The 22692-nt window shown below is 40.1% G+C and overlaps 2 protein-coding genes across 3 annotated transcripts in view; one reads left to right on the top strand and one right to left on the bottom strand.

Moving 5' to 3' along the window:
- Window positions 1-4740: 4740 nt before the first annotated feature.
- On the bottom strand, window positions 4741-14502 carry SEC13 (SEC13 homolog, nuclear pore and COPII coat complex component). The gene is made up of 9 exons (XM_081321272.1): window positions 14302-14502; window positions 12647-12691; window positions 11327-11442; window positions 10454-10605; window positions 9296-9429; window positions 8816-8949; window positions 6766-6886; window positions 6132-6278; window positions 4741-4997 (listed from the first exon to the last, which is right to left on the bottom strand). Exons 1-9 carry the CDS (start codon window positions 14302-14304, stop codon window positions 4887-4889), a joined length of 963 nt encoding a protein of 320 aa, XP_081177398.1. The 5' UTR covers window positions 14305-14502; the 3' UTR covers window positions 4741-4886.
- A 140-nt stretch (window positions 14503-14642) lies between these two features.
- Window positions 14643-22692, top strand: part of LOC308663930 (cullin-associated NEDD8-dissociated protein 1-like) — a 34712-nt gene continuing 26662 nt past the window's right edge. For both annotated transcript variants that reach the window (XM_081320745.1, XM_081320744.1), the window contains exons 1-2: window positions 14643-14877; window positions 16640-16825. In XM_081320745.1, the coding sequence (XP_081176871.1) occupies window positions 16758-16825 (68 nt within the window). In that variant the 5' untranslated portion in view covers window positions 14643-14877; window positions 16640-16757. The remainder of the gene's footprint in view (window positions 14878-16639; window positions 16826-22692) is intronic.

The raw sequence follows: 22692 nt of genomic DNA, 5'->3' as shown, positions 1-22692 counted from the left end.
TTCCTAAATTACTTAACTACATTTCAACTATTAGGGACCTTTGGATCAAAAGGTTTTATAGCAATCAGTGAGTGAAGGAACCAAAGATTACAATAAAAGGAAAAGAGTACTTAAATTTGATTTACTAATACAGAATTAAAGCAAAATATTTCAACATTGGCCATATTTATTTATTTATTATATTTGTATGCCACCCACTCCCTACCAAATGATTCTGGCAGCTAGATATGGAAGAATATGTGTGAATAATGGATTCAGAAGGTAAGTTTAAGAGTGTGCTGTTATAGATGGTATTTAAAAGGTGTTATGGAAGAGAAACATGTTTTACTGGACAAGACGAAGATTGATTTTAAAGATTTTAAAGTGACAGGCAACAAGAATGATATGGAAAAAGATGCTATACTGGATCCACAAATGAAAGTGGCTGATTTCTTAGCAATTAAAAGGGATATACTAATAAAAACCAAAGAAGTGACTTGGGAAAATTTCCTATATTGGATTTACAAAAGGGACCCGTTAAGCTTTTGAAGGATTTTGTGAGAAGGGACAAAGAAAAAATGAAAAACCAATATCTAGGACATGACCTTGGGCCAGTCATATTCTCTCATCCTAACTCATCCTAACTTGTAGAGAAAAAGGAGGAGGAAGGTGTATTGGATATATTCACCTCCTTGAGTTATTTTTTTTTTAATCCCATTTATATCCCACCCTTCGAAGACTCAGGGCGGCTTACAATTTAAAGCACAAATCAATATGCTTAGCAATAGCCTTCATTCTATGTATATGCCTGCTTATTATTAGGGCTTTCACACCTCCCCCAAGCGGCATTATTACAAAGTCAGCTTAATTGCCCCCAACAATCTGGGTCCTCATTTTACCTACCTCGGAAGGATGGAAGGCTGAGTCAACCTTGAGCCTGGTGGGATGCGAACCTGCACTACTTGCAGGCAGCTGGTGTTACTGAAGGAGGCATTAGCCCACTGCTCCACCAAGGCTATTTGTTATTACTCATATTCAAGGTAGGATATATAAAAAATTACGAAATCTGGCCATTTTGAGTGTGTTAATAAACAAAATACATCAAGCAGTGTAGCATATCCTTTTTATAATTTTTTCAGTTATAATTTGTTTTGGACACACAGTATTATTTTGTAGATTCATGACAAAGTAAGTGATGAACTGCACAATCTCTTAGGTGGAGTGGGTGTTAGGAATTCTTGCTTCTTGCCTGAATCTCAGGTTAAAAGCTAGAAAGAGCTCTTCCATGTAGAAAACACTGTATCCAAGCTTCAATAGCAAAGACACAATACCACAATTGCAAATATGTGAAATTGCAAAGAGAAAAGTATTCCTGTCACGCTGTGGAGGGCCTTTGCATTGCTTGTGTTCCCCATTCCTGTCAGTGAGCAGTGTTCTAAAGTTGCAACTAAGAATGAACGTGTCTCTTAATTAAAATCTAATTGAACAGGTTATACTACAGAAATTAGAATTTTTTTCTTTGAGAAACCTCTACCAAAATATGTTAAAATGGGAAAACATTCACTATTGCTGGCAAACAATAGTGAACAAAAAAAGACCATGACTTTTATTTTGTACAAATTATTGTGGTATGTCCATTCATTTACTCTAACAATTTTCATCTGATGAGATGTTTTCTTCATTCTGTTTTTAATCTGTGGTATTTCCCACCTATTAATTTTCCTTTCATATTGTATTTGTATATTATCAAACATTTTAGATATTTAGTGCTTTACATATAGGATATACATTTATAAAAATTAAATATATGAAACGGATACACGCTATATAAAAAGCCTTAGAAAACCCATAATCACTCACTCACATCCTACAGTGAGGGGAAAAAATATTTGATCCTCTGCTGATTTTGTATGTTTGCCCACTGACAACGAAATGATCAGTCTATAATTTTAATGGTAGGTTTATTTCAAAAGTGAGAAACAGAATAACAAAAAAATATCCAGAAAAACGCATTTCAAAAAAGTTATAAATTGATTTGCATTTTAATGAGTGAAAAAAGTATTTGATCCCCTATCAGCCAGATTTCTGGTTCCCAGGTGTCTTTTATACAGGTAATGAGCTGAGATTAGGAGCACTCTCTTAAAGGAAGTGCTTCCAATTTCAGCTTGTTACCTGTATAAAAGACACCTGTCCACAGAAGCAATCATTCCAAAGTCTCCAACATGGCCAAGATCAAAGAGCTGTCCAAGGATGTCAGGGACAAGATTATAGACCTACACAAGCCTGGAATGGGCTACAAAACTATCACCAAGTAGCTTGGTGAGAAGGGGACAATGGTGCAATTATTTGCAAATGGAAGAAAAAAAAATAACTGTCAATCTTCCTCGTTCTGGGGCTCCATGCAAGATCTCACCTTGTGGAGTTTCAGTGATCATGAGAACGGTGAGGAATGAGCCCAGAACTACACGGGAGGATCTTGTCAATGATCTCAAGGCAGTTGGAACCGTAGTCGCCAGAAAACAATTGGTAACACGTTACATCGTGGACTGAAATTCTACAGCACCTGCACAGGCCATCTGAAGTTTGCCTATGAACATCTGAATGATTCAGAGGAGAACTGGGTGAATGTGTGGTCAGATGAGACCAAAATCGAGCTATTTCGCATCAACTTGCCATTTTTGGAGGACGAATGCTGCCTATGACCCCAAGAATACCATCCCTACTGTCAAACATGGAGGTGGAAACTATGCTTTGGGGGTGTTTTTCTGCTAAGGGGACAGGACAGCTTCACTGCATCAAAGGGACAATGGATGGGGTCTTGTACCGTCAAATCTTGGGTGAGAACCTCCTTCCCTCAGCCAGGCAATTGAAAATGGGTGATGGATAGGTATTCCAACATGGCAATGACTCAAAACACACAGCCAAGGCAATAAAGGAGTGGCTCAAGAAGCACATTAAGATTCTGGAGTGGCCTAGCCAGTCTCCAGACCTTAATCCCATAGGAAATCTGTGGAGGGAGCTGAAGGTTTGAGTTGCCAAACATCAGCCTCAAAACCTTAATGACTTGAAGAGGATCTGCAAAGAGTAGTGGGACAAAATTCATCCTGAGATGTGTGCAAACCTGGTGGCCAACTACAAGAAATGTCTGACCTGTGTGATTGATAGCAAGGGTTTTGCCAAGTACTAAGTCATGTTTTGCAAAGGGTTCAAATACCTATTTCACTCATTAAAATGTAAATCAATTTATAACTTTTTTAAAATGCATTTTTCTGGATTTTTTTGTTGTTATTCTGTCTCACGCTGTTAAACTATTAAAATTATAGACTGATCATTTCTTTTGTCAGTGGGCAAAGGTGCAAAATCAGGGGATCAAATAATTTTTCCCCTCACTGTAGCTTATGCTTACTTAAAACTGCAGTCCTACCACACTTCTCAGGGAATAACTTGGTGAATAAAATGGGATTTCTGTATCAATTTATGCAGATTTGCTTTGTTCTCATAGCTTTTGATAATTGCTAAAATACTAGATCTGAAATTTGTAAGTTTAAACATCTCACTGATTGTTTTTCTTCATACTGAAGATGTTTGTGTAAATAATAAGGAAGACAGCCTTGATGGAGAAATGCAAGCTCCGTTACCAAAGCAACAAACAATAAAATATAGTACCTCAAGTCCACAACAGCAGATAGTGTTCATAAATGGCTTGTAAGGATTTGTTTTTTAGTTCATCTTAAGTATTTTTAGCCTTTCTGTGAAATTGATTTCTCAGTATAGTCTACCTAACAATCTTGCAAGTCTCATTGTGCTGCACATCCTCCCCTACTTATAGTTCAGTGGATTAGGGAGATATTTCTCTGAGCTGCTATGAACACTAATTTTTATATAATAAAAATGATATATCTGCTCACATAATTAGCATAAGAAAAAATTGTTTTGCACTGTTCTTTATTCTCACACTACTTAAAAGCTGCGTCATTCCTCCTTACACTTATTGTTTCTATTACTTTAATTACATAATTATGTTGTATCATAGACCAAGAGCAAGCAAATCATACATTATAAATAAAGCAGATCAATAATTTCTTCCTATTCTGTGTTAAGACAGGAGTGAAATAATCCTATGAGTCCAACTTAAATAACCTGAATTTATTACAATTTACTGTGAAAAATGTACAAAACAATTCCAACATAGAGCAAATTTCTGAACAATTCAGAAAACTAATTGGAATTTAATTCTCTTTTTAAACCAAAAGAACAGAACATTTATTAGTTATGTAGTATTTTAGAGATCAAATTTACATTTTCAGTTAAACATGTGAAGGCAAAGCTAAAAAGCAAAGGCGACTCTGTATTGGATCATTGTGTATAAATTTTGGCTCCCATCTCTTCCTCTTATTTCAAATAATCTGTGTAGTTTTTGACAGAAGAGAAAAAATTAAGTTATTAAAAAGTGTAATTAATAAAAACATCTATTCTGAGGAACTCTTACTCTTTTAACAGAGAAATACTCACTGAAAGGATGCCAAAATTTTCAAGTAAAATGATGAACATTTACTTTTAAAAAAAACCCCACATTAAAAGGAACACTATTTTTTCATGTTGATGTTGCCTTGAATTTTAAAAGCGTAATTAAGGCAAATTATTATTACAGGAGCTTTCCCTGATACCTTCCAAATGTGTTAGTTCACCTTCCTCATAATTCCCAGACAGCGCAGTAAGGAATTAGGGAAGTTACAGTACAACAAACTATTGAACACCAGATTGGTGAAGGCATTCCACAAGTTTATTGTTTTATCAAGAGAATATTCATAACAAATTAAATTTTACATAAGCCATATTCAATAAACCTGGTTTACTGAGAAAAGTAGAAAAAAAACTTTTTAAACTGAAAATCTTCATCATATATGTCACTGTTCGTTCTGTTGTCCTTCTGTAATGGCAGACACTGCTCCTTGGCCCTTATTCACATCACTAATGCAGGCCCACTGTCCATCTACTGATTCTTTCCATAGAGTTACCTGGAAAAGACCACAAGAATGTTTATTTTAGAACTCGATCTAGAAACAACATAAACCTTGCTCTGAATAATTTTCTTCATTAAGGGTTTTAAATTCGGTAGCTATCTATCAATATGTTTTTGCTCTTAAATTTAATTAGGTATTGCTTGATCAAGACAAGCAATTCTTGTTAGCAGAACACAGACAAGGGATCCTGCAACTTCTGCTCCCTTACTACCCAGGACTCTCAAACTCTCCTTTGGAGAGTTTCTGAAATTAGCAGAATCCATTTTGAGAGAACAGTGCACGAAGGAAGAAATGTTGCTGCTAGACTGCTAAATATATGTTTACAAATGTTGGATTTGTTCACACACGTACACACACAGTCCTCGACTTACAACCAACCACAATTGAGCCAAATAATTAACACAAAATAATTTCTGTTGTTAAGTGAAACGTTTAAGTAGGTTTTGCCCCATTTTACAACCTTTTTTGCCACAGTTGTTAAGTGAGTCACTGCAGTGGATAAAGTAAGTAACATGGTTAGGTGAATCTGGCTTCCCCATTAATTTTGCTCGTCAAAAGGTTACAAAAGGTGATCACATGACCTTGGGATACAGCAACACTCATAAGTGTGAACCAGTTGCCAACCGTCTGAATTTTGATCACATGATCAAGGGGCTGCTACAAAGGTCATAAGTGTGAAAAAACGGTCATAAGTCACTTTTTCCAGTGACATTGTAACTTTGAACGATCACTGAAGGACCACATGCATGTATGTGTACATATATGTGTATGTGTGTACACACAGAGAGAGAGATGACTAAAAGGCCTGTAACAAAAGTTATGAAATGTATGAATGATATGAAAAGAGTGGGTAACAATCTCTTTATTAAAGGAAGACAATGAGTTGTTAGATTTAATCATCCCAGTGCAATAAACCAGGCACATATTTTAAACAACCTTCCACTTTCTCACACCCTTCCACAGAAATTGATTTACTTCAAATATAAACAAGCTGCAACTAAGCTCTTGCTTCAGCTAAAACCTTTGGAACTCATAAGTAAGTGAATCTAGGAAACAGGCAATAAGAGCAAAAGGCTACTTGGATTGATGAAAGGGTTTACTGTAGATACAAGCTACTTTAATACTTACTTTATTATCTCCTCCAGACACAGCTAGAATATTTGCAGTGATGGACCAGCTAACATGCCAGACTACATCACTGAACTTATGGAGTAATTTTGGTGACCATGAGTTTCCAGAGGCATCATCACACATCCAGATAAACACTCTGCCATCCTAGAAGAAGGCAAACAAAGCTGTCAACATTCAGCATCTCCTATGGCAGAATGATACTGACATCCTCTTACTAGAGGCACAGGGTCTACAAACCCATGACACATGGAATTGGTTCAAACTGTGCTCCAAGTTGGCAACTGCCAATCTGTAAACGTATCACACTTCTAATGCTAGTACTTAAAACACCATGGTACAGGTCTTAACTGGATATACTGCTTCAGATTACAAACAGGAGGAACTGGAATTCTAAATGACTCTACCTATTCAAATAAATGTTACCACTCAGCTCATTTTACTAAAGGCTGACTAAAAACAACTTTGCTAAAAACCAATATGCCAGAAAAGCTTAAGTTCAAAACTTTCCCCTCAATAAGCTGCTTTTTATAACATGTTAGATATTATTTATTAAACCTATATGTCACCCATTTCATAGAAGGCAATAACAGATATCTTTATCTTCATTAGCTAACTATTAAAGTAAAATTACCTGTGAGCAGCTGGCAATAGTACTTGTTGGCAGACCTATGGAAGGAGCCCAGGCTACATCTCTGACCCAATCACTATGAGCTTCCAATTTTTGTTCTTCTTTCCATTGGCCATCTTCTTCTCTGGAAATATTGGGAGGGGGAGAGATGAAGATTCAGAAAAAGTGGCAAAAGCCAAGATAAATATATTGCGATAAAGGAAATGGCTATCTTAACAAAAATCAGCCATATTCGTACACATAACTGTTGCAGTTAAGTTGGCCTGCTTACTTTCTGATCAAAGTATGAAATGGAGAAGAATTTCAAACAGCTCTGTTTCAAAAACCAACACATAAGTTGTGCGCCCATTGCAAGGTAGTTATTTTTTTTATGTCTGCTTTGAATAACAATTAACAGATTCTTAACAAGGTATCCTTACAAGGTATCCTTTAGGTAATTAACTTTAATGTCCAGCAAAGTAGGGGAATCAAACAGAAATTCCCCCATCAATTCCCCCATCTGAACATATACAGGGAAAGCAATGTTACCACCATTCTGGATAATGGACCCTACTATTTCAAAATTTGTAGTTGGAAGTTTTTCTAAAATTCAATTGGAATCTGCCTCCCTGTGTCACATTTTCAGATATTTGAAAGCAACCATCATATCACACCTCATTCTTTTTTTTCTGAAGCCAAAAATGTCCAATTCAGTTTGAAGCTACTTGTGACTATCAAGGGAGTTTTTGCTAAGTGTCCTTCAAAAAAGATTCAGAAGACCTGGTATCTGAATCACCTAAGGAAAATCAGATCTGCTTCATATGCATAGTTTTTTTTTTCATTTAGGCACTGAATCATAACCACCCCAGCTCAACAAATGAATGCAGAAAAACTAGGCAAAAATGTAAAGTAACTGTTGGAGACAAACTAGGAAAGGTTTTAAACTATTTAATCATTTGGCAGATGGAAGAAGCAAAGAAGGTACCGTATTTACCGGCGTATAAGACGACCCCCTACTTTTAAGAAGTTTTTCAAGGTTTTTTGTCTTATACGCCGGAAAATACTTACATGCCCTGCCCTCCCTGTCCGTCGCAGAGGAGGCGAAGGCCCGACTGGCCCCGCCGGCCCTCCCGCTGCTCCCGCGCTTCTGCCGGCCCCCGAGGCGCAGCGTTTCCTGGGCGGCAGGCAGCGCCGGAGGGCAGCCGCCACCCCGCCACGGCCGGCGCCCCTCCTGCTTCCCCCCCCAGGCCTTGAACCTCTCCCATTCGGCGCAGGGCGGGGCAGCTCCGCCCGCAGCCTCTTTTTCATGTGCTGCTTCCCTCTCACCGTCAGCCGAGGCGCGCTCGGCCCGGGCTCCCGGTCCCTCTTCCCGGCTGGCTTCCCGCCCTGCCCCTCATGGAGCTGGACTGGGCGTGCAGCCTCTCGGTGTGGCTGCTTTTCCTGGGCAGCCTGGCGGTGCGGCTCCTGCGCTCGGACCTGTTGCTGAGCCGGCGGCTGCTGCTGCGCGTGGGGCTGCTGGCCGTCCTGCAGGTGCTGGGCCGTCCTGCCGCTGCCCCTCAGCGCCGCGCTCACGGCGGCTGCCTGCTGGCTCGTCTCGGCCAGCACCGCCCGGCGGAAGCGCAGCGTCCTGCCGGCTCCCGTCCGACGCTCTTCCCTCTTGAGGCAGCTGCTGCCTCAAGAGGGAAGAGCGTCGGCCGGGAGCCAGCTCTTCCCTCTTGAGGCAGCATCCCCGAGGACTCCTTAGGAGCCGGGGAGCGATGCTGCCTCAAGAGGGATGAGCGTCGGGCGGGAGGCGGCAGGGCAGTCCTGCACATGCGCACACTCCCCAGCTGCTAAGGAGCAGCCGGGGAGTGCGCGCGTGCGCAGGACTGCCCTGCCGGCTCCCGCCAGACGCCACCCACTGATTTTCCGGCGTATAAGACGACTGGGCGTATAAGACGACCCCCCAACTTTTGAGGTGATTTTCATGGGTTAAAAAGTCGTCTTATACGCCGGAAAATACGGTAGCTTTGTAGCAAGGACAAGCAAAAAAATAAAATAAAAACCTATTAGATATTTTTTGAGGCTAACTTACCTCCAAATTTTGATAAGATTATCACAGCCACCTGATGCAAATCGTTTGATGTAGTTTGGTTTTTGGTTTGAAGGCTGATCTATGAGGCTTCCTGGTACAACAGCAGGTGCCCAGCTCACAGCATTGCAACCAATCTATGCAAAAATAAATCTATGTAGTTTCATCTAATTTATAGCAAAAGTGAAGACAAATTTTAACAACTATTTGTTTCATTTCTAAACACTTCCCAAGAAATCATTTTGAAGTAATCCCTCCATTATTATGTCTTGAACAATAAAAACATTCCCTCTGTTTAATAGTGCATGAACGTTTATCCAATTAAGGAAAGATTGCCTTTCCTTCCTTACACACATAAAGTTTATTTTGACTCAGGTTATTTGAACCTGAGATTCCAGTAAAAGAATAAAAAGATTCTACATGCTTTAAACCTCCCTATTCGTTTGCCACATAAAATATTCAATAAAATTACTCTATACTCACTGTATGTGCATTGCTGATTTTTTTCACTTCCCATTGTCCATCACCAGTATAGCTCAACAAAGAAATAGCCCCATCAGAGCTGCCACAAGCCAGGATCAACCCATAGTCTTGTGGTGCCCAACATACAGAATTAACTGTTAGAAAATGTAGAAACAGATTATATTATTATATGAATCACTCAACTATAAGAGGAAAATATAGAAATCTTGAACCTTTCAGGCTACATTACTTAAATGGATGAAAGTCTACTATGCTGTTGTGATTCCTCGCCAGCCAGTAGATCCGGCAGCTGAGTCTGAGGAATCAGATGAGGAGGAGGGGCCTGGAGTGACATTAGAGTCAGAGGAAGGCTCTGAGGAGCTCCAAGACTTACAGTCGGACGAGGAGCCTGGCCCCTCTACTCGCACTCAGGCTGAGACACAGCTGTGCTGGGAGCCTGAGTTGGATAGTGATGAAGAACAGCTGGGACAAATCCAGGATGTACGAATGCTCAGGAAAAAGAAGCGAGTAGGACAGAGGAATGCAATGGGGCGGCTCCAAAGGCGAAGGAGAAGGCATTAGGAAGCCACGCCTTGGCTGAATTATAAAAGGGAAGGTGTGGGAGGTGCTGGATGCCGAAGGCAACCGTTTGTATTGAGGACTGAGTTTCTGTGGACTGTGTTTCTTTGCCTTGGACATTGACTCAGGTCTGTGAGAATAAAAGGGGTTGGTTTTTTCTTGTGGTTCCCGCCTGTTTCTTGGAAGAGGGGTTTCTCCTTGTGAGCATAACAAGGACTCACGTAGGCTGGGACAGAACATATGCTATGACAACTGCCTTTAAAAATAAATAAATAAATAAATCTGCAGCTACTAAGTATTAAAAAATTGTAATGGTAACAACAGCACAAATGCCTCCAAGCTGGTATTTTAGTTTGCAGATAGCTGTGCTGCTTTATCCCACAACCAATAATATAATATTACTATATAGTGATACATCTGCAGATACTGGTGATAGAAACAAAATTAGCTTTAACAGGGATGCACTTAAAAGTTGGAAGTGCCTGCGCCCCCCAAAAAAAGATGAGAAAGCAAGAAACGAACATAATCAAAATAGGTAAATACCTACCGAAAAATGAAAGCAGTGTTCCTATACCCAAATAGTTTGGATAATAGCCCTACCTGAGGAATCATGTCCTGTATATTCATATGTCTTCTCCCATGTACCATTCTCTTCTTTCCAGACAATAACCTTTCTGTCATAGGAACAGGAAGCTAGGATGTTTCCATACATAGGGTGAGCCCAGGCAACCTGCCACACAGGGCCTTCATGCCTATCCGGGAGGGAAAAAATTACTGCATCCAGTAATTGCTTTTAGTTATGATGTATGGAGAGCATTTTGAAACCACTTTAAAATCATGCATCATGTCAAGTGGTTTATATATCCTGAAAAACCATTGCTTTTTTCGTAAAAGAAAAAGGTGCCGGAACTCACACATGTCTTGCCTAACCTACAAGTTTCCATCCAAAAAAGGTGCCGGAACTCCATTCTGAGCGTTCTATGAGAAAAAAAGCCCTGTGAAAAACTATTCTGTTCTTTATTCACACATATCATTCTTCTTCATCAAAAGCTTCAAAGCAGGTGACAGTGTATTTTTTTTAAAAAAGGAAAAAGTTGTAACATTTCCATTAGTAAAGAAGATTCACTTCTAAAGTTTAACACATCCTATCTGGAGAGTCCTTATAAAGAACTACAGGATATAAATCAAATAAATTATTGCCTAATTGTACAAAACTCAAGGTTTACTTCTTAGTGTTTGTGAGTCCAATCAATGTTTAGTTAAATCACTTTTTTATATGAGATGAAGCCTAAGAAATTGGATATACAGTATATAGAATGTAGGATAGGCCAGATAAAGGTTGATTCACAAAAGCTGTCAAGTCGACTATCAGACATGCAAAAAATATATTCTGGCCAAAAGCCAGCAATTTTGTCTATAACTACAACAGAAAAATGGATCACGCAACAAAGAATTATCTGGCTTTCAGCTCACCCTCTTAAGTCAGCTATGAGAATTTGTCCTCCATTCCGGACATCAAATATTTTCACAGATCTGTCTGAAGAGCAGGTTGCCAATCGAGTGCCATAGTAATCCATTTGAGCATCATGCTAGGAAGTAATATAATAAGCTTTTAATAACCCCACAGTTCTGTTTCTATAACGATTTTCAAATCTTTGAAAATGTAATATTTGTATAGCCACTTATCTCAGAAGTGACTAGCAGCAGCAAAAAAAATCTTAAAATAAATGAAAAACAAATTCCCATCCAATACAAAAATATAAAACACAAAGAAGATGACGTCATAATCAATGGTTGTTAGCACAACCAGGAAATATGTTATATATATTAGCTATTTGGCATCAATGAGTGGTAGAATGCAGATTTATAAAGTATTTTACTGGGAAAAAAATTATAGTCAACACTTCATCTTAGCAGCTAAAATTATAACTAGGGAACCAGAAAAACATGCTAGACACCCAAGAAGCAACCATACTGTCACAGTTCCATCTGCTAATTTTTCACTGAGAAAGCATTTTATTTGCCCTAGATAATTGGCTAGTATCACAACTGCCATCACATTTTTCAAAATCTAATAATATTCCTGTAAAAAATGTTACAGGAAATGATTTTTGAAAAATCATTTTGTTTCAGTGCAAATTCCCAGATACCTATTTAATTTATAATGCCCCCCAAACTCATAATTTATGACTATAGACAGCATACCTCAATTTTGGAAAAATTAAAAATATGAAAAACAAATAACAAAGCACAATCATGGATATAGCAGAGTCCAGACTGAGACAAGTATTGACTCTCATAGCAGAATGTGCTATATCCTTACTATATTATTAAGATTGGCACCTACTATTTCTAGGCATTTCACAGTAGCAAAAGTTACTCACTGTTATACTCAGAAAATATAACAGATAATGTGTCACTTGCTCCACTCACCCCTACATCTCTATATGGTATACTGGATATGCTATAATATGGTAGATTAACATGTAAATGTATTAAAAATGAACAGCTTCCTTACTTGGACCATGTTCATCATCTAATGCCACATTTTCTGGATTCAACCACTGTATCCCATTCTATCTCTCCAAAGAAAGGGAAGAATTCTTAGCTTTACCATAATTTTCTTTTTCTTTCCAAGTAAAAAGTGATTTTAGCATATAGGTGTTCCTTTGACGTTTTCTATAGTACATCAGAAAAATATTCATTCCTTGCATTATCTTACTAAAATGAATGTTGCTGTACTTATTTTGGGATAGAAATATATTCTAAAAAAGAAAGAGACAAAATACTTACTATCATATCCTCATGGGAAGTGTCCACTGTATTAATTACAGACACCTAATAGGAAAATACAAAGAAGCTATAATGACACTAATCGATCCTGACCTTATATTTATAATCAAGAATTAAAATACGTAGGATTTGGCAATACTGTTTACAGTAGTTTACCTACATTAACATGATTAATCTCCAGATAATTTTATACCATCCCATATGCATTTTGACTTCTTTGTCCTCAGTTAACCTGTAGAACGTCTATGACATATCAAAACTGATGCTGGTATAAGGTAACACACGAAGCTAATATTTGTGCCTGCTTTAGCTGACAGGACAGGGGAAAAAAGTGGTGGCAAAACATCTAGTTTTGAAAACTTGATTCTCATTCTCATACTGACCACCCTGGCCACAAAACTATGACTATTCCAGGATGTAAAAATACCTTAGACCCAGGGCAAAGGTGTTTGTGAACAGGTAGGTCTAATTTCAATAGTTTTATGGATTGTTTAAGCATATCTACTAGTACTACAATCTGTCCTGGTTTCCAGCAAGGTCGATACGGTTATCTGTCCAGAAAGCTGTTACAGGTAGTCCTCAACTTATGATCATTAATTTAGTGACCTTTCAATGTTACAACAGCACTGAAAAAAGTGACTTCTGACCAGTTTTCACATTTCTGACCATTGCAGCATCCTTATGGTTAGGTGATCCAAGTCTGAATGCTTTGGCAACTGGCATATATTTATGACGAATGCATTGTCCCAAGGTTGCGTGAGCACCATTTGTAACCTTTCCAGCCAGTTTCCAACAAGCAAATTCAATGGGAGAAGCCAGGTTCGCTTAACAACCTTACGATACACATAACAACCTCCCTGATTTGTTTAACAAATGTTTTACTACTACTACTACTACTACTACTACTACTACTAATAATAATAATAATAATAATAATAATAATAATAATAATAATAATAATAATAATACAATTATAAAATGGGACAATTGTCTTGTTTAGCAATGGAAATTTTGGGCCCAACTGTAGTAGTAAGTCAAGGACTACCTGTCCAGCATTCAGCATAAATATGCCCTGATTGGGGGGGGGGGAATTGCCTTGTTCCTGGGTGCTGCCCAGCTTCCCAACTGTCCTCCACAATATCAAATTAGGTTTGTCACCAAATCCTAGTAACTGGTCTGAATCAGAACCATTTAAGATCGGTGAATCTTTGATGGAGTCTTTTGAGAAACCCCTGCTTCTTTTTTCAGTTCAGTGCAAGACAACCCCTCCGAATTAAACACAAAATGAATGAAAAACAGGCGCTTGGATGAATGGGTTTCCCCACATCTCTTGCAAAGCGTCCAGCAATACAGGACGGGCGCTTTCAGGGTCCCCAAAGTAATGGCTTAGATTGGAACAACCGAAGGAGCCTTAGACGTGGCCGGGATTAGAGAAGAGCTGGAGTCGGGGACTGGGTCTCGACTCTTGACCCTCGCCTCGCTCGACCTTCGCCGTTTCCCGGGAGAAGCTCGGTGACCAGCTCAGCCCTTCGGGAACGGGCAACACGACCAGTAGCTACCACCGCACTCCTCATACTCTGAAGAACCGAAAGGAGCACGTCTGAATACCCTCAGCGAAGGGAGCCAACCCCCATCCTCACCCCTCTCAGTCTCACCATGGTGGTCACGACGACGAGAGAGGAATCTCCACGGGACCAGCCCGGCTCAGCGATACGAACGCCCGACCGGCCGCTCTCAGACGTGGCAAGCCACCCGCAGACCCGGTTGTGCGTACGACATGCAAAACCTTCCGGCTGGAAAAAAAACACAACCCCGCTTCCTGAGAGGCGCACAGAAGTTCCTCCTGCTGTTGCTGATCCTTTCTTCTTCCTTTCCTTCTCCCAGGCGAGAGGCGCTACGTGTTTCGGGATTTCTCTCTCGACCTCCGTTTTGTAACCTTTGCTGGCTGCTTGGGGGGAATGGGGGGAGGGGGGGGGCGACTGATTTTTCTTAGGAGGTTGAATTTGGATTGAGCTGAGCGGGTGCAACTCGGGGTTTATGCGTGATGTGAACAAATATTCAGCAAGCTAAGGCTTTTGGTGCAGTTTGTACTGTAATCCCAGCCAGAAAACAAATCAGATTTGTTTTCCTGCCCTCGGTATCAAAAGTTCTCAAATTGGATGCCATGATACCGTATTGGAACATCTTGCTCCACTGATCGGGATCATCAGTTGTTCCACTGACTGGGAATGGTGAGATTATAGTCTTGACACATTTAGAGGTTGCAAGATGGATGAAGATGCACTTTTGCATAGTATTGTGGAAAAATTAATAATTTTACAGGGCTGTTGAAAGGCTGAGCAGGTTAAATCATGTTTTCACTGCGAGTAAAATGCTTTCTACCCCCAACATTAAAAATGATTATGCATTTGTAGTAAAATATGTTGCCGTTATAGTAGGTTATAATGTTGATATGTATTGACTATCAGTTTTCTTCAATGCTGTCAACTTTTAGGTAAGAATTTAGCAACGGGACAAAAGCTGAAAAATAATTTCATTCTGTGAGTTGTACGGCATAAACATGCCTGGGGTGGACAAGGATTTTAATACAATCATAGATCCAATTCTCATATTGATGCTTTCTTTTTCGTTGCCTCAGCTCGGTAGAATGAGTATTGAAACTTGAATTTGTAAATACTTCTTTAAAAAAAATAAATTAACCCTTTCATGTGAAAGAATCAAGTTATAGATGAGTAATCTATAGCTGTTACTTGATGCTTGTTGCATTCAGTGTGTTGATGTTGTCAATCATTAATAATTTTCTATTTGATAACTAAATTGCACTGGGACAAAATATTCTGAAAGGGCTAGAAAAGAACATTCTTGTACAGGAATTATATACAGTACCTGACACCAGTAAAGAAAACTCTAGATGTATCTAAAATTGATGTTAGAGTGCTGTGTGTATCATTCCTAAAAAAATCAAACAGTGCAGTTTTATGTCATTATCTAACAGTAATTTTAAACAGAACTCAAGCAAACTTACCTTTCAGTAAATAAGCAATGACTTGTCTTGTAGTGCTGCATCTACCCTAGACTCATTCTTACATTCATATGACACATGGATACATAAACCACATTTCAGTCTAGTGTATTGCATGAATCCACCCTGGATAGTTCAAAATATTGTACAAGTAACTCAATTAACCAGGGAGTAAATGTCACACAATTATTATGCAGCAGTAGGAGTTCTACTAACCCTGTTACTTGGAAATAATGGAAAGTTACAAATAAAAGCAAACTGACCTACGGTAACTGCAGTTAGCATTCGGTAGCCAGAACAAATTTACGGTATCAGTTCAAGTTCCTGAGAGTGAAAAGTGACAGCTTTTGTAATGAGCCATTTCCCCCCCCCCCCAAAAAAAAATGAATGCATGCTTATCCAGCATCTATTTTAGATTTATGGTGCTGCATAGACCTCAGATTAATTTGTATGTCATTCTTCAGAATTAAAAAGTAGTTTGTGAAGTAGGAACAGCTGCTCTTGATGAATTTAGAGAACTTCCTACTTAAGGCAAACTGATTGACCAGCTCAGACACTGTGCCTTGTCAACGTCAGCAGTCCCTGGCCAGATAGAGGTGATTCATTGCTGGCCTCTCTTTCGTTTCAGGATGATTTGTCACTTGATTGCAGTGTATCAGCAAACAACTGCAGTTCTGCTGCAGCACTGGCCAAATAGCCGCTGAAACGGAGTGAGAAGAAAAGCAGCTGCCGCCGCCTTTCCTCCACTTTTCTCTCCCAGAGAACTTGCGAGGCTGCAGATGTCTGCCAGGAGGGGGTGCCATTAGCTCAGCTACAGCTCCAACTACAGGCTATATATATCCTATGATAACAGTCCAGGGGCTTACATTAGCTTTTCCAGTGACTTCTAACCAAGGGGGGGTGGGGGGAAGAGAGGAAAAACACCACCCTGGTCTCACTGTGCCCCTTCTGTCGCCATATTCTCCATGCAGATTTCACGCCGGCAGGGCCCCCTGATTAGGGCAGCAACAAACTTGAACTCTTGCTTGAAATCTCTGCATTAAAGCAAGCCGTGTAGAAGAGATCATCTTCCAGGACCAGCTGTTCAAGATGACCAACATATCCTATCATATCTCCAACCTCCTGGAGAAGATGACATCCACCGATAAAGATTTCAGGTAGGATTTAGGATTTCTTGGAGGAGGAGTGGGTGGGCTCTCTCTCTCTCTCTCTCTCTCTCTCTCTCTCTCTCTCTCTCTCTCTCTCTCTCTCTCTCTGTGTCTGTGTGTGTGTGTGTGTGTGTGTGTACGCACAAGAGCTGCAGTGCCCTGTTTGGAGGTGTGTGTTGTTTTTGTGACCTGTTTGGTGAATTGCCCACATGTGTCTGTATTTGCAAAGAAGAGGTGGGAGGGAGGCAGTTATGGAGGAAGGGGTGATATTTTTAATAACAGCAGCTAAAAACGGAAACCTTTATCATCAAAAAGATACTTAAGCTTAGCTAGAATTGATAGCGTACAAGAGGCAGGGCAGTGGTGTGGGGCTGTCTTTATAGATAAGGCAGATAGGAAATTTACTGCAGGTTTCCTCACAGGGAGGAAGAGAAAGATTACATTCTCCCAATTTTGCACGCAGCTAATATTGTGGTAACCTTTTATATCCTTCCTCGAGATGGAGTGGAAACACACTCCATCAGCTATTGCTGGCTGGTTATCTTCACTAGTTGGTTTAAAGAAAAAAGTAATCTTGGCTAATAGACTGGAAAGCTAGAGTGAGTATTGGTCACTAGGCACTGTTTTGCTGCATTGCCGAAAAGAATTTCTGTTGGAGTTTAATCCATTTAATTGGAAATGTTTATTCCTAAATAAGTAACAGTATGCTAAATAGTAGATGTACTGGCATATGTTGCACATTTGGAAGGTTTTGAAATAAAAGGTGATAAAATAAAAAGTGAAATAGTGCTATCAAATAGTGCTATTAAAGTGGGTAAACTCAGAACAATTGAATATTCCTACTATTTTCCAGATGTTGGGGACAGAGGAGTATAAATCCCAGAATTGGTAATCAGGAGTTCTGGGAATAGCAGTCCCAACACATCTGGACAGCAGCAAGCAAAGAAGGTTGAATTAAATCATAATACAGAAACTGAAAGTTCATTGTTTCAAGATGTTAAAAAATTCCTTTTTGATTTCATAGCATAAAAATGGCTTACGCTGGCTTAAATATACCGTAAGCACATTTGTTTCACTCTGCTTGTAGACTGAAGTGTAACAAGATCACTGACTTGATAGGCACAAATGGAGGGGAGGAAGGTTGTCCCTTATTTTGAAATATGGATAAAAGGTAAAGGTAAAGGTTCCCCCGCACATGCGTGCTAGTCGTTTCCGACTCTAGGGGCCGGTGCTCATCTCCGTTTCATAGCCGAAGAGCCAGCGTTTGTCCGAGGACGTCTCCGTGGTCATGTGGCCGGCATGACTAGACGCCAAAGGCGCACGGAACGCTGTTACCTTCCCACCGGAGTGGTCCCTATTTTTCTACTTGCATTTTTACGTGCTTTCGAACTGCTAGGTGGGCAGAAGCTGGGACGAGTAACAGGCGCTCACTCTGTTACGCGGCACTCGGGATTCGACCCGCCAAACTGCCGACCTTCTGATCGACAAGCTCAGCGTCCTAACCCACTGAGCCACCGCGTCCCTTGAAATATGGATATGTCACTGGAAAGATAGTCCAATTCTTTTTCTTTTTTTGCAAATTTTTAAGTTTACCAGATTATAAAATTCAAAAGAAAATGAAAATATTAGGAAAATGGGAAAAGGGAAGGGAAAAAGTGTAGGGTAAAGTGGGGGGAAGTATTGACTTCCAACTCTTTTTAGCACAATAGAATAGGATAATAACATTACAACCTTAACTTTTTTTAACTTTACACACCAATATATATAGCCATTTTTGTAACAACAAACCTTATGTAATCAGCAAAAAACAAAGTCAAAGTTTCATTCCCCCCCCCCCATCTCTAGCACAAAACCCAGAAGCAGAAAAACAGTCAAATTCTTATCAGAGAATATAAAAGCTCACTGGAATCAAAAGATTATGAGATCAGGCAAATATTACTGATTTAGTTAAAATATGTGTTCCATTTTTCTTATGTTTGTTGAATTCAGAACCTTTTTTTGTACCCTAAATCAGAAAAGATTGCTTTGAATAGGCAGCAAATGCAATTGAAGTAAGTTATTATCTATGATGATCTGTACCGTATTTTCCAGCGTATAAGACGACCCCCTACATTTCCTGTTAAATTATAGGGTTTGGGCTATACTCGCCATATAAGACTACCCCTCTTCCAACGCACACCAAATAAAAATTAAAAAACATCAGATTTGATTTTAATATGGTAATTTTAATTCAAATGCTTATGACATGCAGGTACTTAGTAGGAAAACTGTCACTTATAAACATAAGGCTGTTTGTCATCAAACATGTAAACATAAAACAGTGCAAGTGGATTAAACTTTTCCTAATTCACTCTAAAGTTTTCCCTGCACAGACCAAATGGGAGATCTGCTCCAGGTTTTCCAGCCAGCCCGCCCAGTTCCTGAGTCAAATGTGTCCTTAGAGCTAAGCAGCTGCTCTGGCTGCTGCATTCCCCACCTGCCTTTCAAGTTGGGATAGACTGCAGCTGCTCTTCAACTTTAGAAGGAAAGACGCCCAGACTCCAGCCTGTAAAAAATCACAGACTGCAGCTTCTTCTCCAATTGGTCCTGCTTTCCCTGCGCAGACCAAATAGGAGATCCGCTCCAGGTTTTCCAGCCAGCCCTGTCCCTAAATTTTCAGCACCCGGCGTATAAGACGACCCCTGACTTTTGAGAAGATTTTCATGGGTTAAAAAGTCGTCTTATACGCCAGAAAATACGGTATATTGTCTGTGACAAAAAGGAACATCTATTTTTATTTTTCTAGAAATGTTTCATATTTTAAAAATCATGTTCTTATTTTATAGATCAATCTTTATAAAATCTTGTCCCTAGTCACGTGCTTAGTAACTACTCCATATTTTCTGAATATTGTTTTAATTATATGCTATAAGAGAAGGCAAATAGAAAAAGAAACCAAGTAATACGTAATTTATAGTAAGAAAGGATTTTAACCATATTTTATTAATGAACCCATAAAGGTAAGATAAAGTAAACCTTGATTAAGGTATGCTTATAGACCATACTAAACTGAATGTAAAGAAACCTCATTAGAGTTTGATATTATATAGGGGTCAGCATGAATCATAGTGGCACAGATCAAATATTAAGAATAAACAAGCCAGATGTATCTTACGATTACTAGTCTGAGAATGATCCACTTCATTGTAAGTTGTTAATTATTGTCTGACTTCATAGCTAATGCTATGCTATGTTTTTAACTATAGATTACTTAAGAAGTCATAGTTACCTCATTCATAATAATAATAATAATAATAATATCCAAATTGCCAACTTTGCAATGACAAAGTTGAAACTGTTTCACATTTAATATGTGAGTGCAGCAAAATCGCGCAAACTGATTACAAAGCTAGACATGACCAAGTTGCTAAACTAATCAACTGGGCATTGTGTAAAAAATATGACTTGCTTGTGTCCGAAAAGTCGTGGGAACATAGGGTGGAAAAAGTTGTTGAGAATGAGAGGGTGAAGATCTTGTGGGACTTCCGAATACAGACAGATCACCATTTGGAACACAACACACCAGATATCGCAGTCATAGAGAACCGAAGTATACAGCTGATTGATATCGCTGTACCAGGAGATGCCAGAGTCGGAAAAAAAGAACTGGAAAAAATTACAAAATACTGCGACCTGGCCATCGAAACTGCGCGATTATGGATGAAACGTGTAACAGTGATACCCATTGTCATCGGGGCACTGGGAACTATGTCCAAAAACTTTGCAAAATACATCAAGAAATTGCAGCTTCCTGCAATAACTCCAGCAAAACTACAAAAAACTGCGCTACTCGGAACATCTTACATTTTAAGGAGATACCTGGTTGATACCTAGGATGCTGGCAGCAACCAGTGTCAACCAATAGTGCCAGTCAGTTTGAATGTTCAGTTGACTGAGTTTCATGTTTTATGAATAAAAGAATAATAATAATAATAATAATAATAATAATAATAATAATAATAATAATAATAATAATAAGTAGTAGTAGTAGTAGTAGTAGTAGTAGTAGTTGGAAGGGACCTTGGAGGTAATCTAGTCCAGCCCCCTGCTCAGGCACGATACCCTATTCCATTTCAGACAAATGGCTGTCCAGTCTCTTCTTAAAAACTTCCAGTCTTGGAGCATTCACCACCTCTGGAGGCAGGTTGTTCCACTGGTTAATGGTTCTAACTCTCAGGAAGTTTCTCCTTAGTTCTAGGTTGCTTCTCTCTTTGATTAGTTTCCATCTGTTGCTTCTTGTCCTGCTTTCAGGTGCTTTGGAGAATAGCTTGACTCCCTCTTCTTTGTGGCAGCCCCTGAGATATTGGAACATTGCTATCATGTCCCCTCTCGTCCTTTTCTTCATTTAGCTAGACATACCCAATTCCAGCAGCCGTTCCTTATATGTTTTAGCCTCCAGTCCCCTGATCATCTTCCTTGCTCTTCTCTGTACTCTTTCTAGAGTCTCAACATCTTTTTTACATAGTGCTGACCAAAACTGGATGCAGTATTCCAAATTTTCCTTTTATGTGCATGCCAATATGGTAACCGTTTTGGAGTAGCAATTGTGTTTGAATTGTGTTTGTAGGAAAACAATATTTTGGATTCAGTAGGGCTAAGTCTTGGGTAGTCGTCCCCAGCCTTCCAGAATTGTTGAATTATAGTTTCTTTTGTGCTCAGTTAATATAGTTAATATTTATTTTATTTATTTATTTTATTGCATTTATATACCGCCCTTTCCCTGAGGACTCAGGGCGGTTTACAGGGAGTTAAAAATCAACCATACAAAAGTTAAAACCCAATTTAAAAAATATTAAATCAACCCTGTACTATTAAAAACCCCAATTAAAATGAATGTCTCCTCAGCCTGGGCCCGAGAGCTCAAAGAGCCAGGTCTTCAGGCCCCGGCGGAATGATCGGAGGTCGGGAGCAGTCCTCAGCTCCACTGGCAGCTGGTTCCAGAGGGCAGGCGCTCCCACTGAGAAGGCCCTATCCCTGGGTGTCACCCGCCGGCAATCTCTTACCGGCGGGACCCTGAGCAGACCCTCCCTGTGGGAGCGCACTGGGCAAAGGGCGTTTGATGCCGGCAGCAGGTGTTCCCTCAAATACCCCGGACCCAGGCCATGTAGGGCTTTATAGGTGATAACCAGCACCTTGAATTTCACCCGGAGGGCAACCGGAAGCCAATGCAGCTCGCGGAGTAGAGGTGTTACATGGGAGTATCGGGAGACCCCCATTACAACTCGCGCGGCCGCATTCTGCACCAGTTGAAGCCTCCGAGTGGTCTTCAAGGGCAGCCCCATGTAGAGAGCGTTACAGTAGTCCAAACGGGAGGTCACAAGCGCATGAGTAACTGTGCGTAGGGCGTCTCGGTCCAGATAGGGACGCAACTGGCGCACCAAGCGAACCTGTGCAAAAGCCTCCCTGGTCACGGCTCCTATGTGATCTTCAAAATTGAGCCGTGAATCCAGGAGGACGCCCAAGTTGCGAGCCCTATCAACGGGGGGTAACACCTCACCCCCCATCGTTAGAGGTGGAATAACTTGGTTAACCCGAGATGCCGATATGCACAGCCACTCAGTCTTGGCGGGATTGAGACGAAGCCTGTTTCTCCCCATCCAGACCTGAACCGCCTCCAGGCACCGGGACATCACGGAGAGGGCATCACTGGGTTGGTTCGGGGTGGAAAGAAAAAGTTGGGTATCATCAGCGTACTGGTGATACCCCACCCCGAAGCCACGAATGATCTCGCCCAGCGGCTTCATATAGATGTTGAACAGGAGAGGCGAGAGAACCGACCCCTGAGGGACTCCACAAATGAGAGGCCTCGGGGCGGATCTCTGCCCTCCCGTCAACAC

Source organism: Vipera berus (assembly GCF_964194415.1).
Source record: "Vipera berus genome assembly, chromosome: 2".
Classification (NCBI taxonomy): domain Eukaryota; kingdom Metazoa; phylum Chordata; class Lepidosauria; order Squamata; family Viperidae; genus Vipera; species Vipera berus.
The sequence above is the reverse complement of the archived record's forward strand: the minus strand, read 5'-3'. Positions and strand labels throughout refer to the sequence as shown.

Coding starts and splice junctions, on each gene's coding strand:
- SEC13 (XM_081321272.1), bottom strand. Junction 11,443..12,646: donor CTTCCCATGAGGATATGATA/GTAAGTATTTTG, acceptor ATTACTTCCTAG/CATGATGCTCAAATGGATTA. Junction 6,887..8,815: donor AATCTTATCAAAATTTGGAG/GTAAGTTAGCCT, acceptor CAATATTTCCAG/AGAAGAAGATGGCCAATGGA.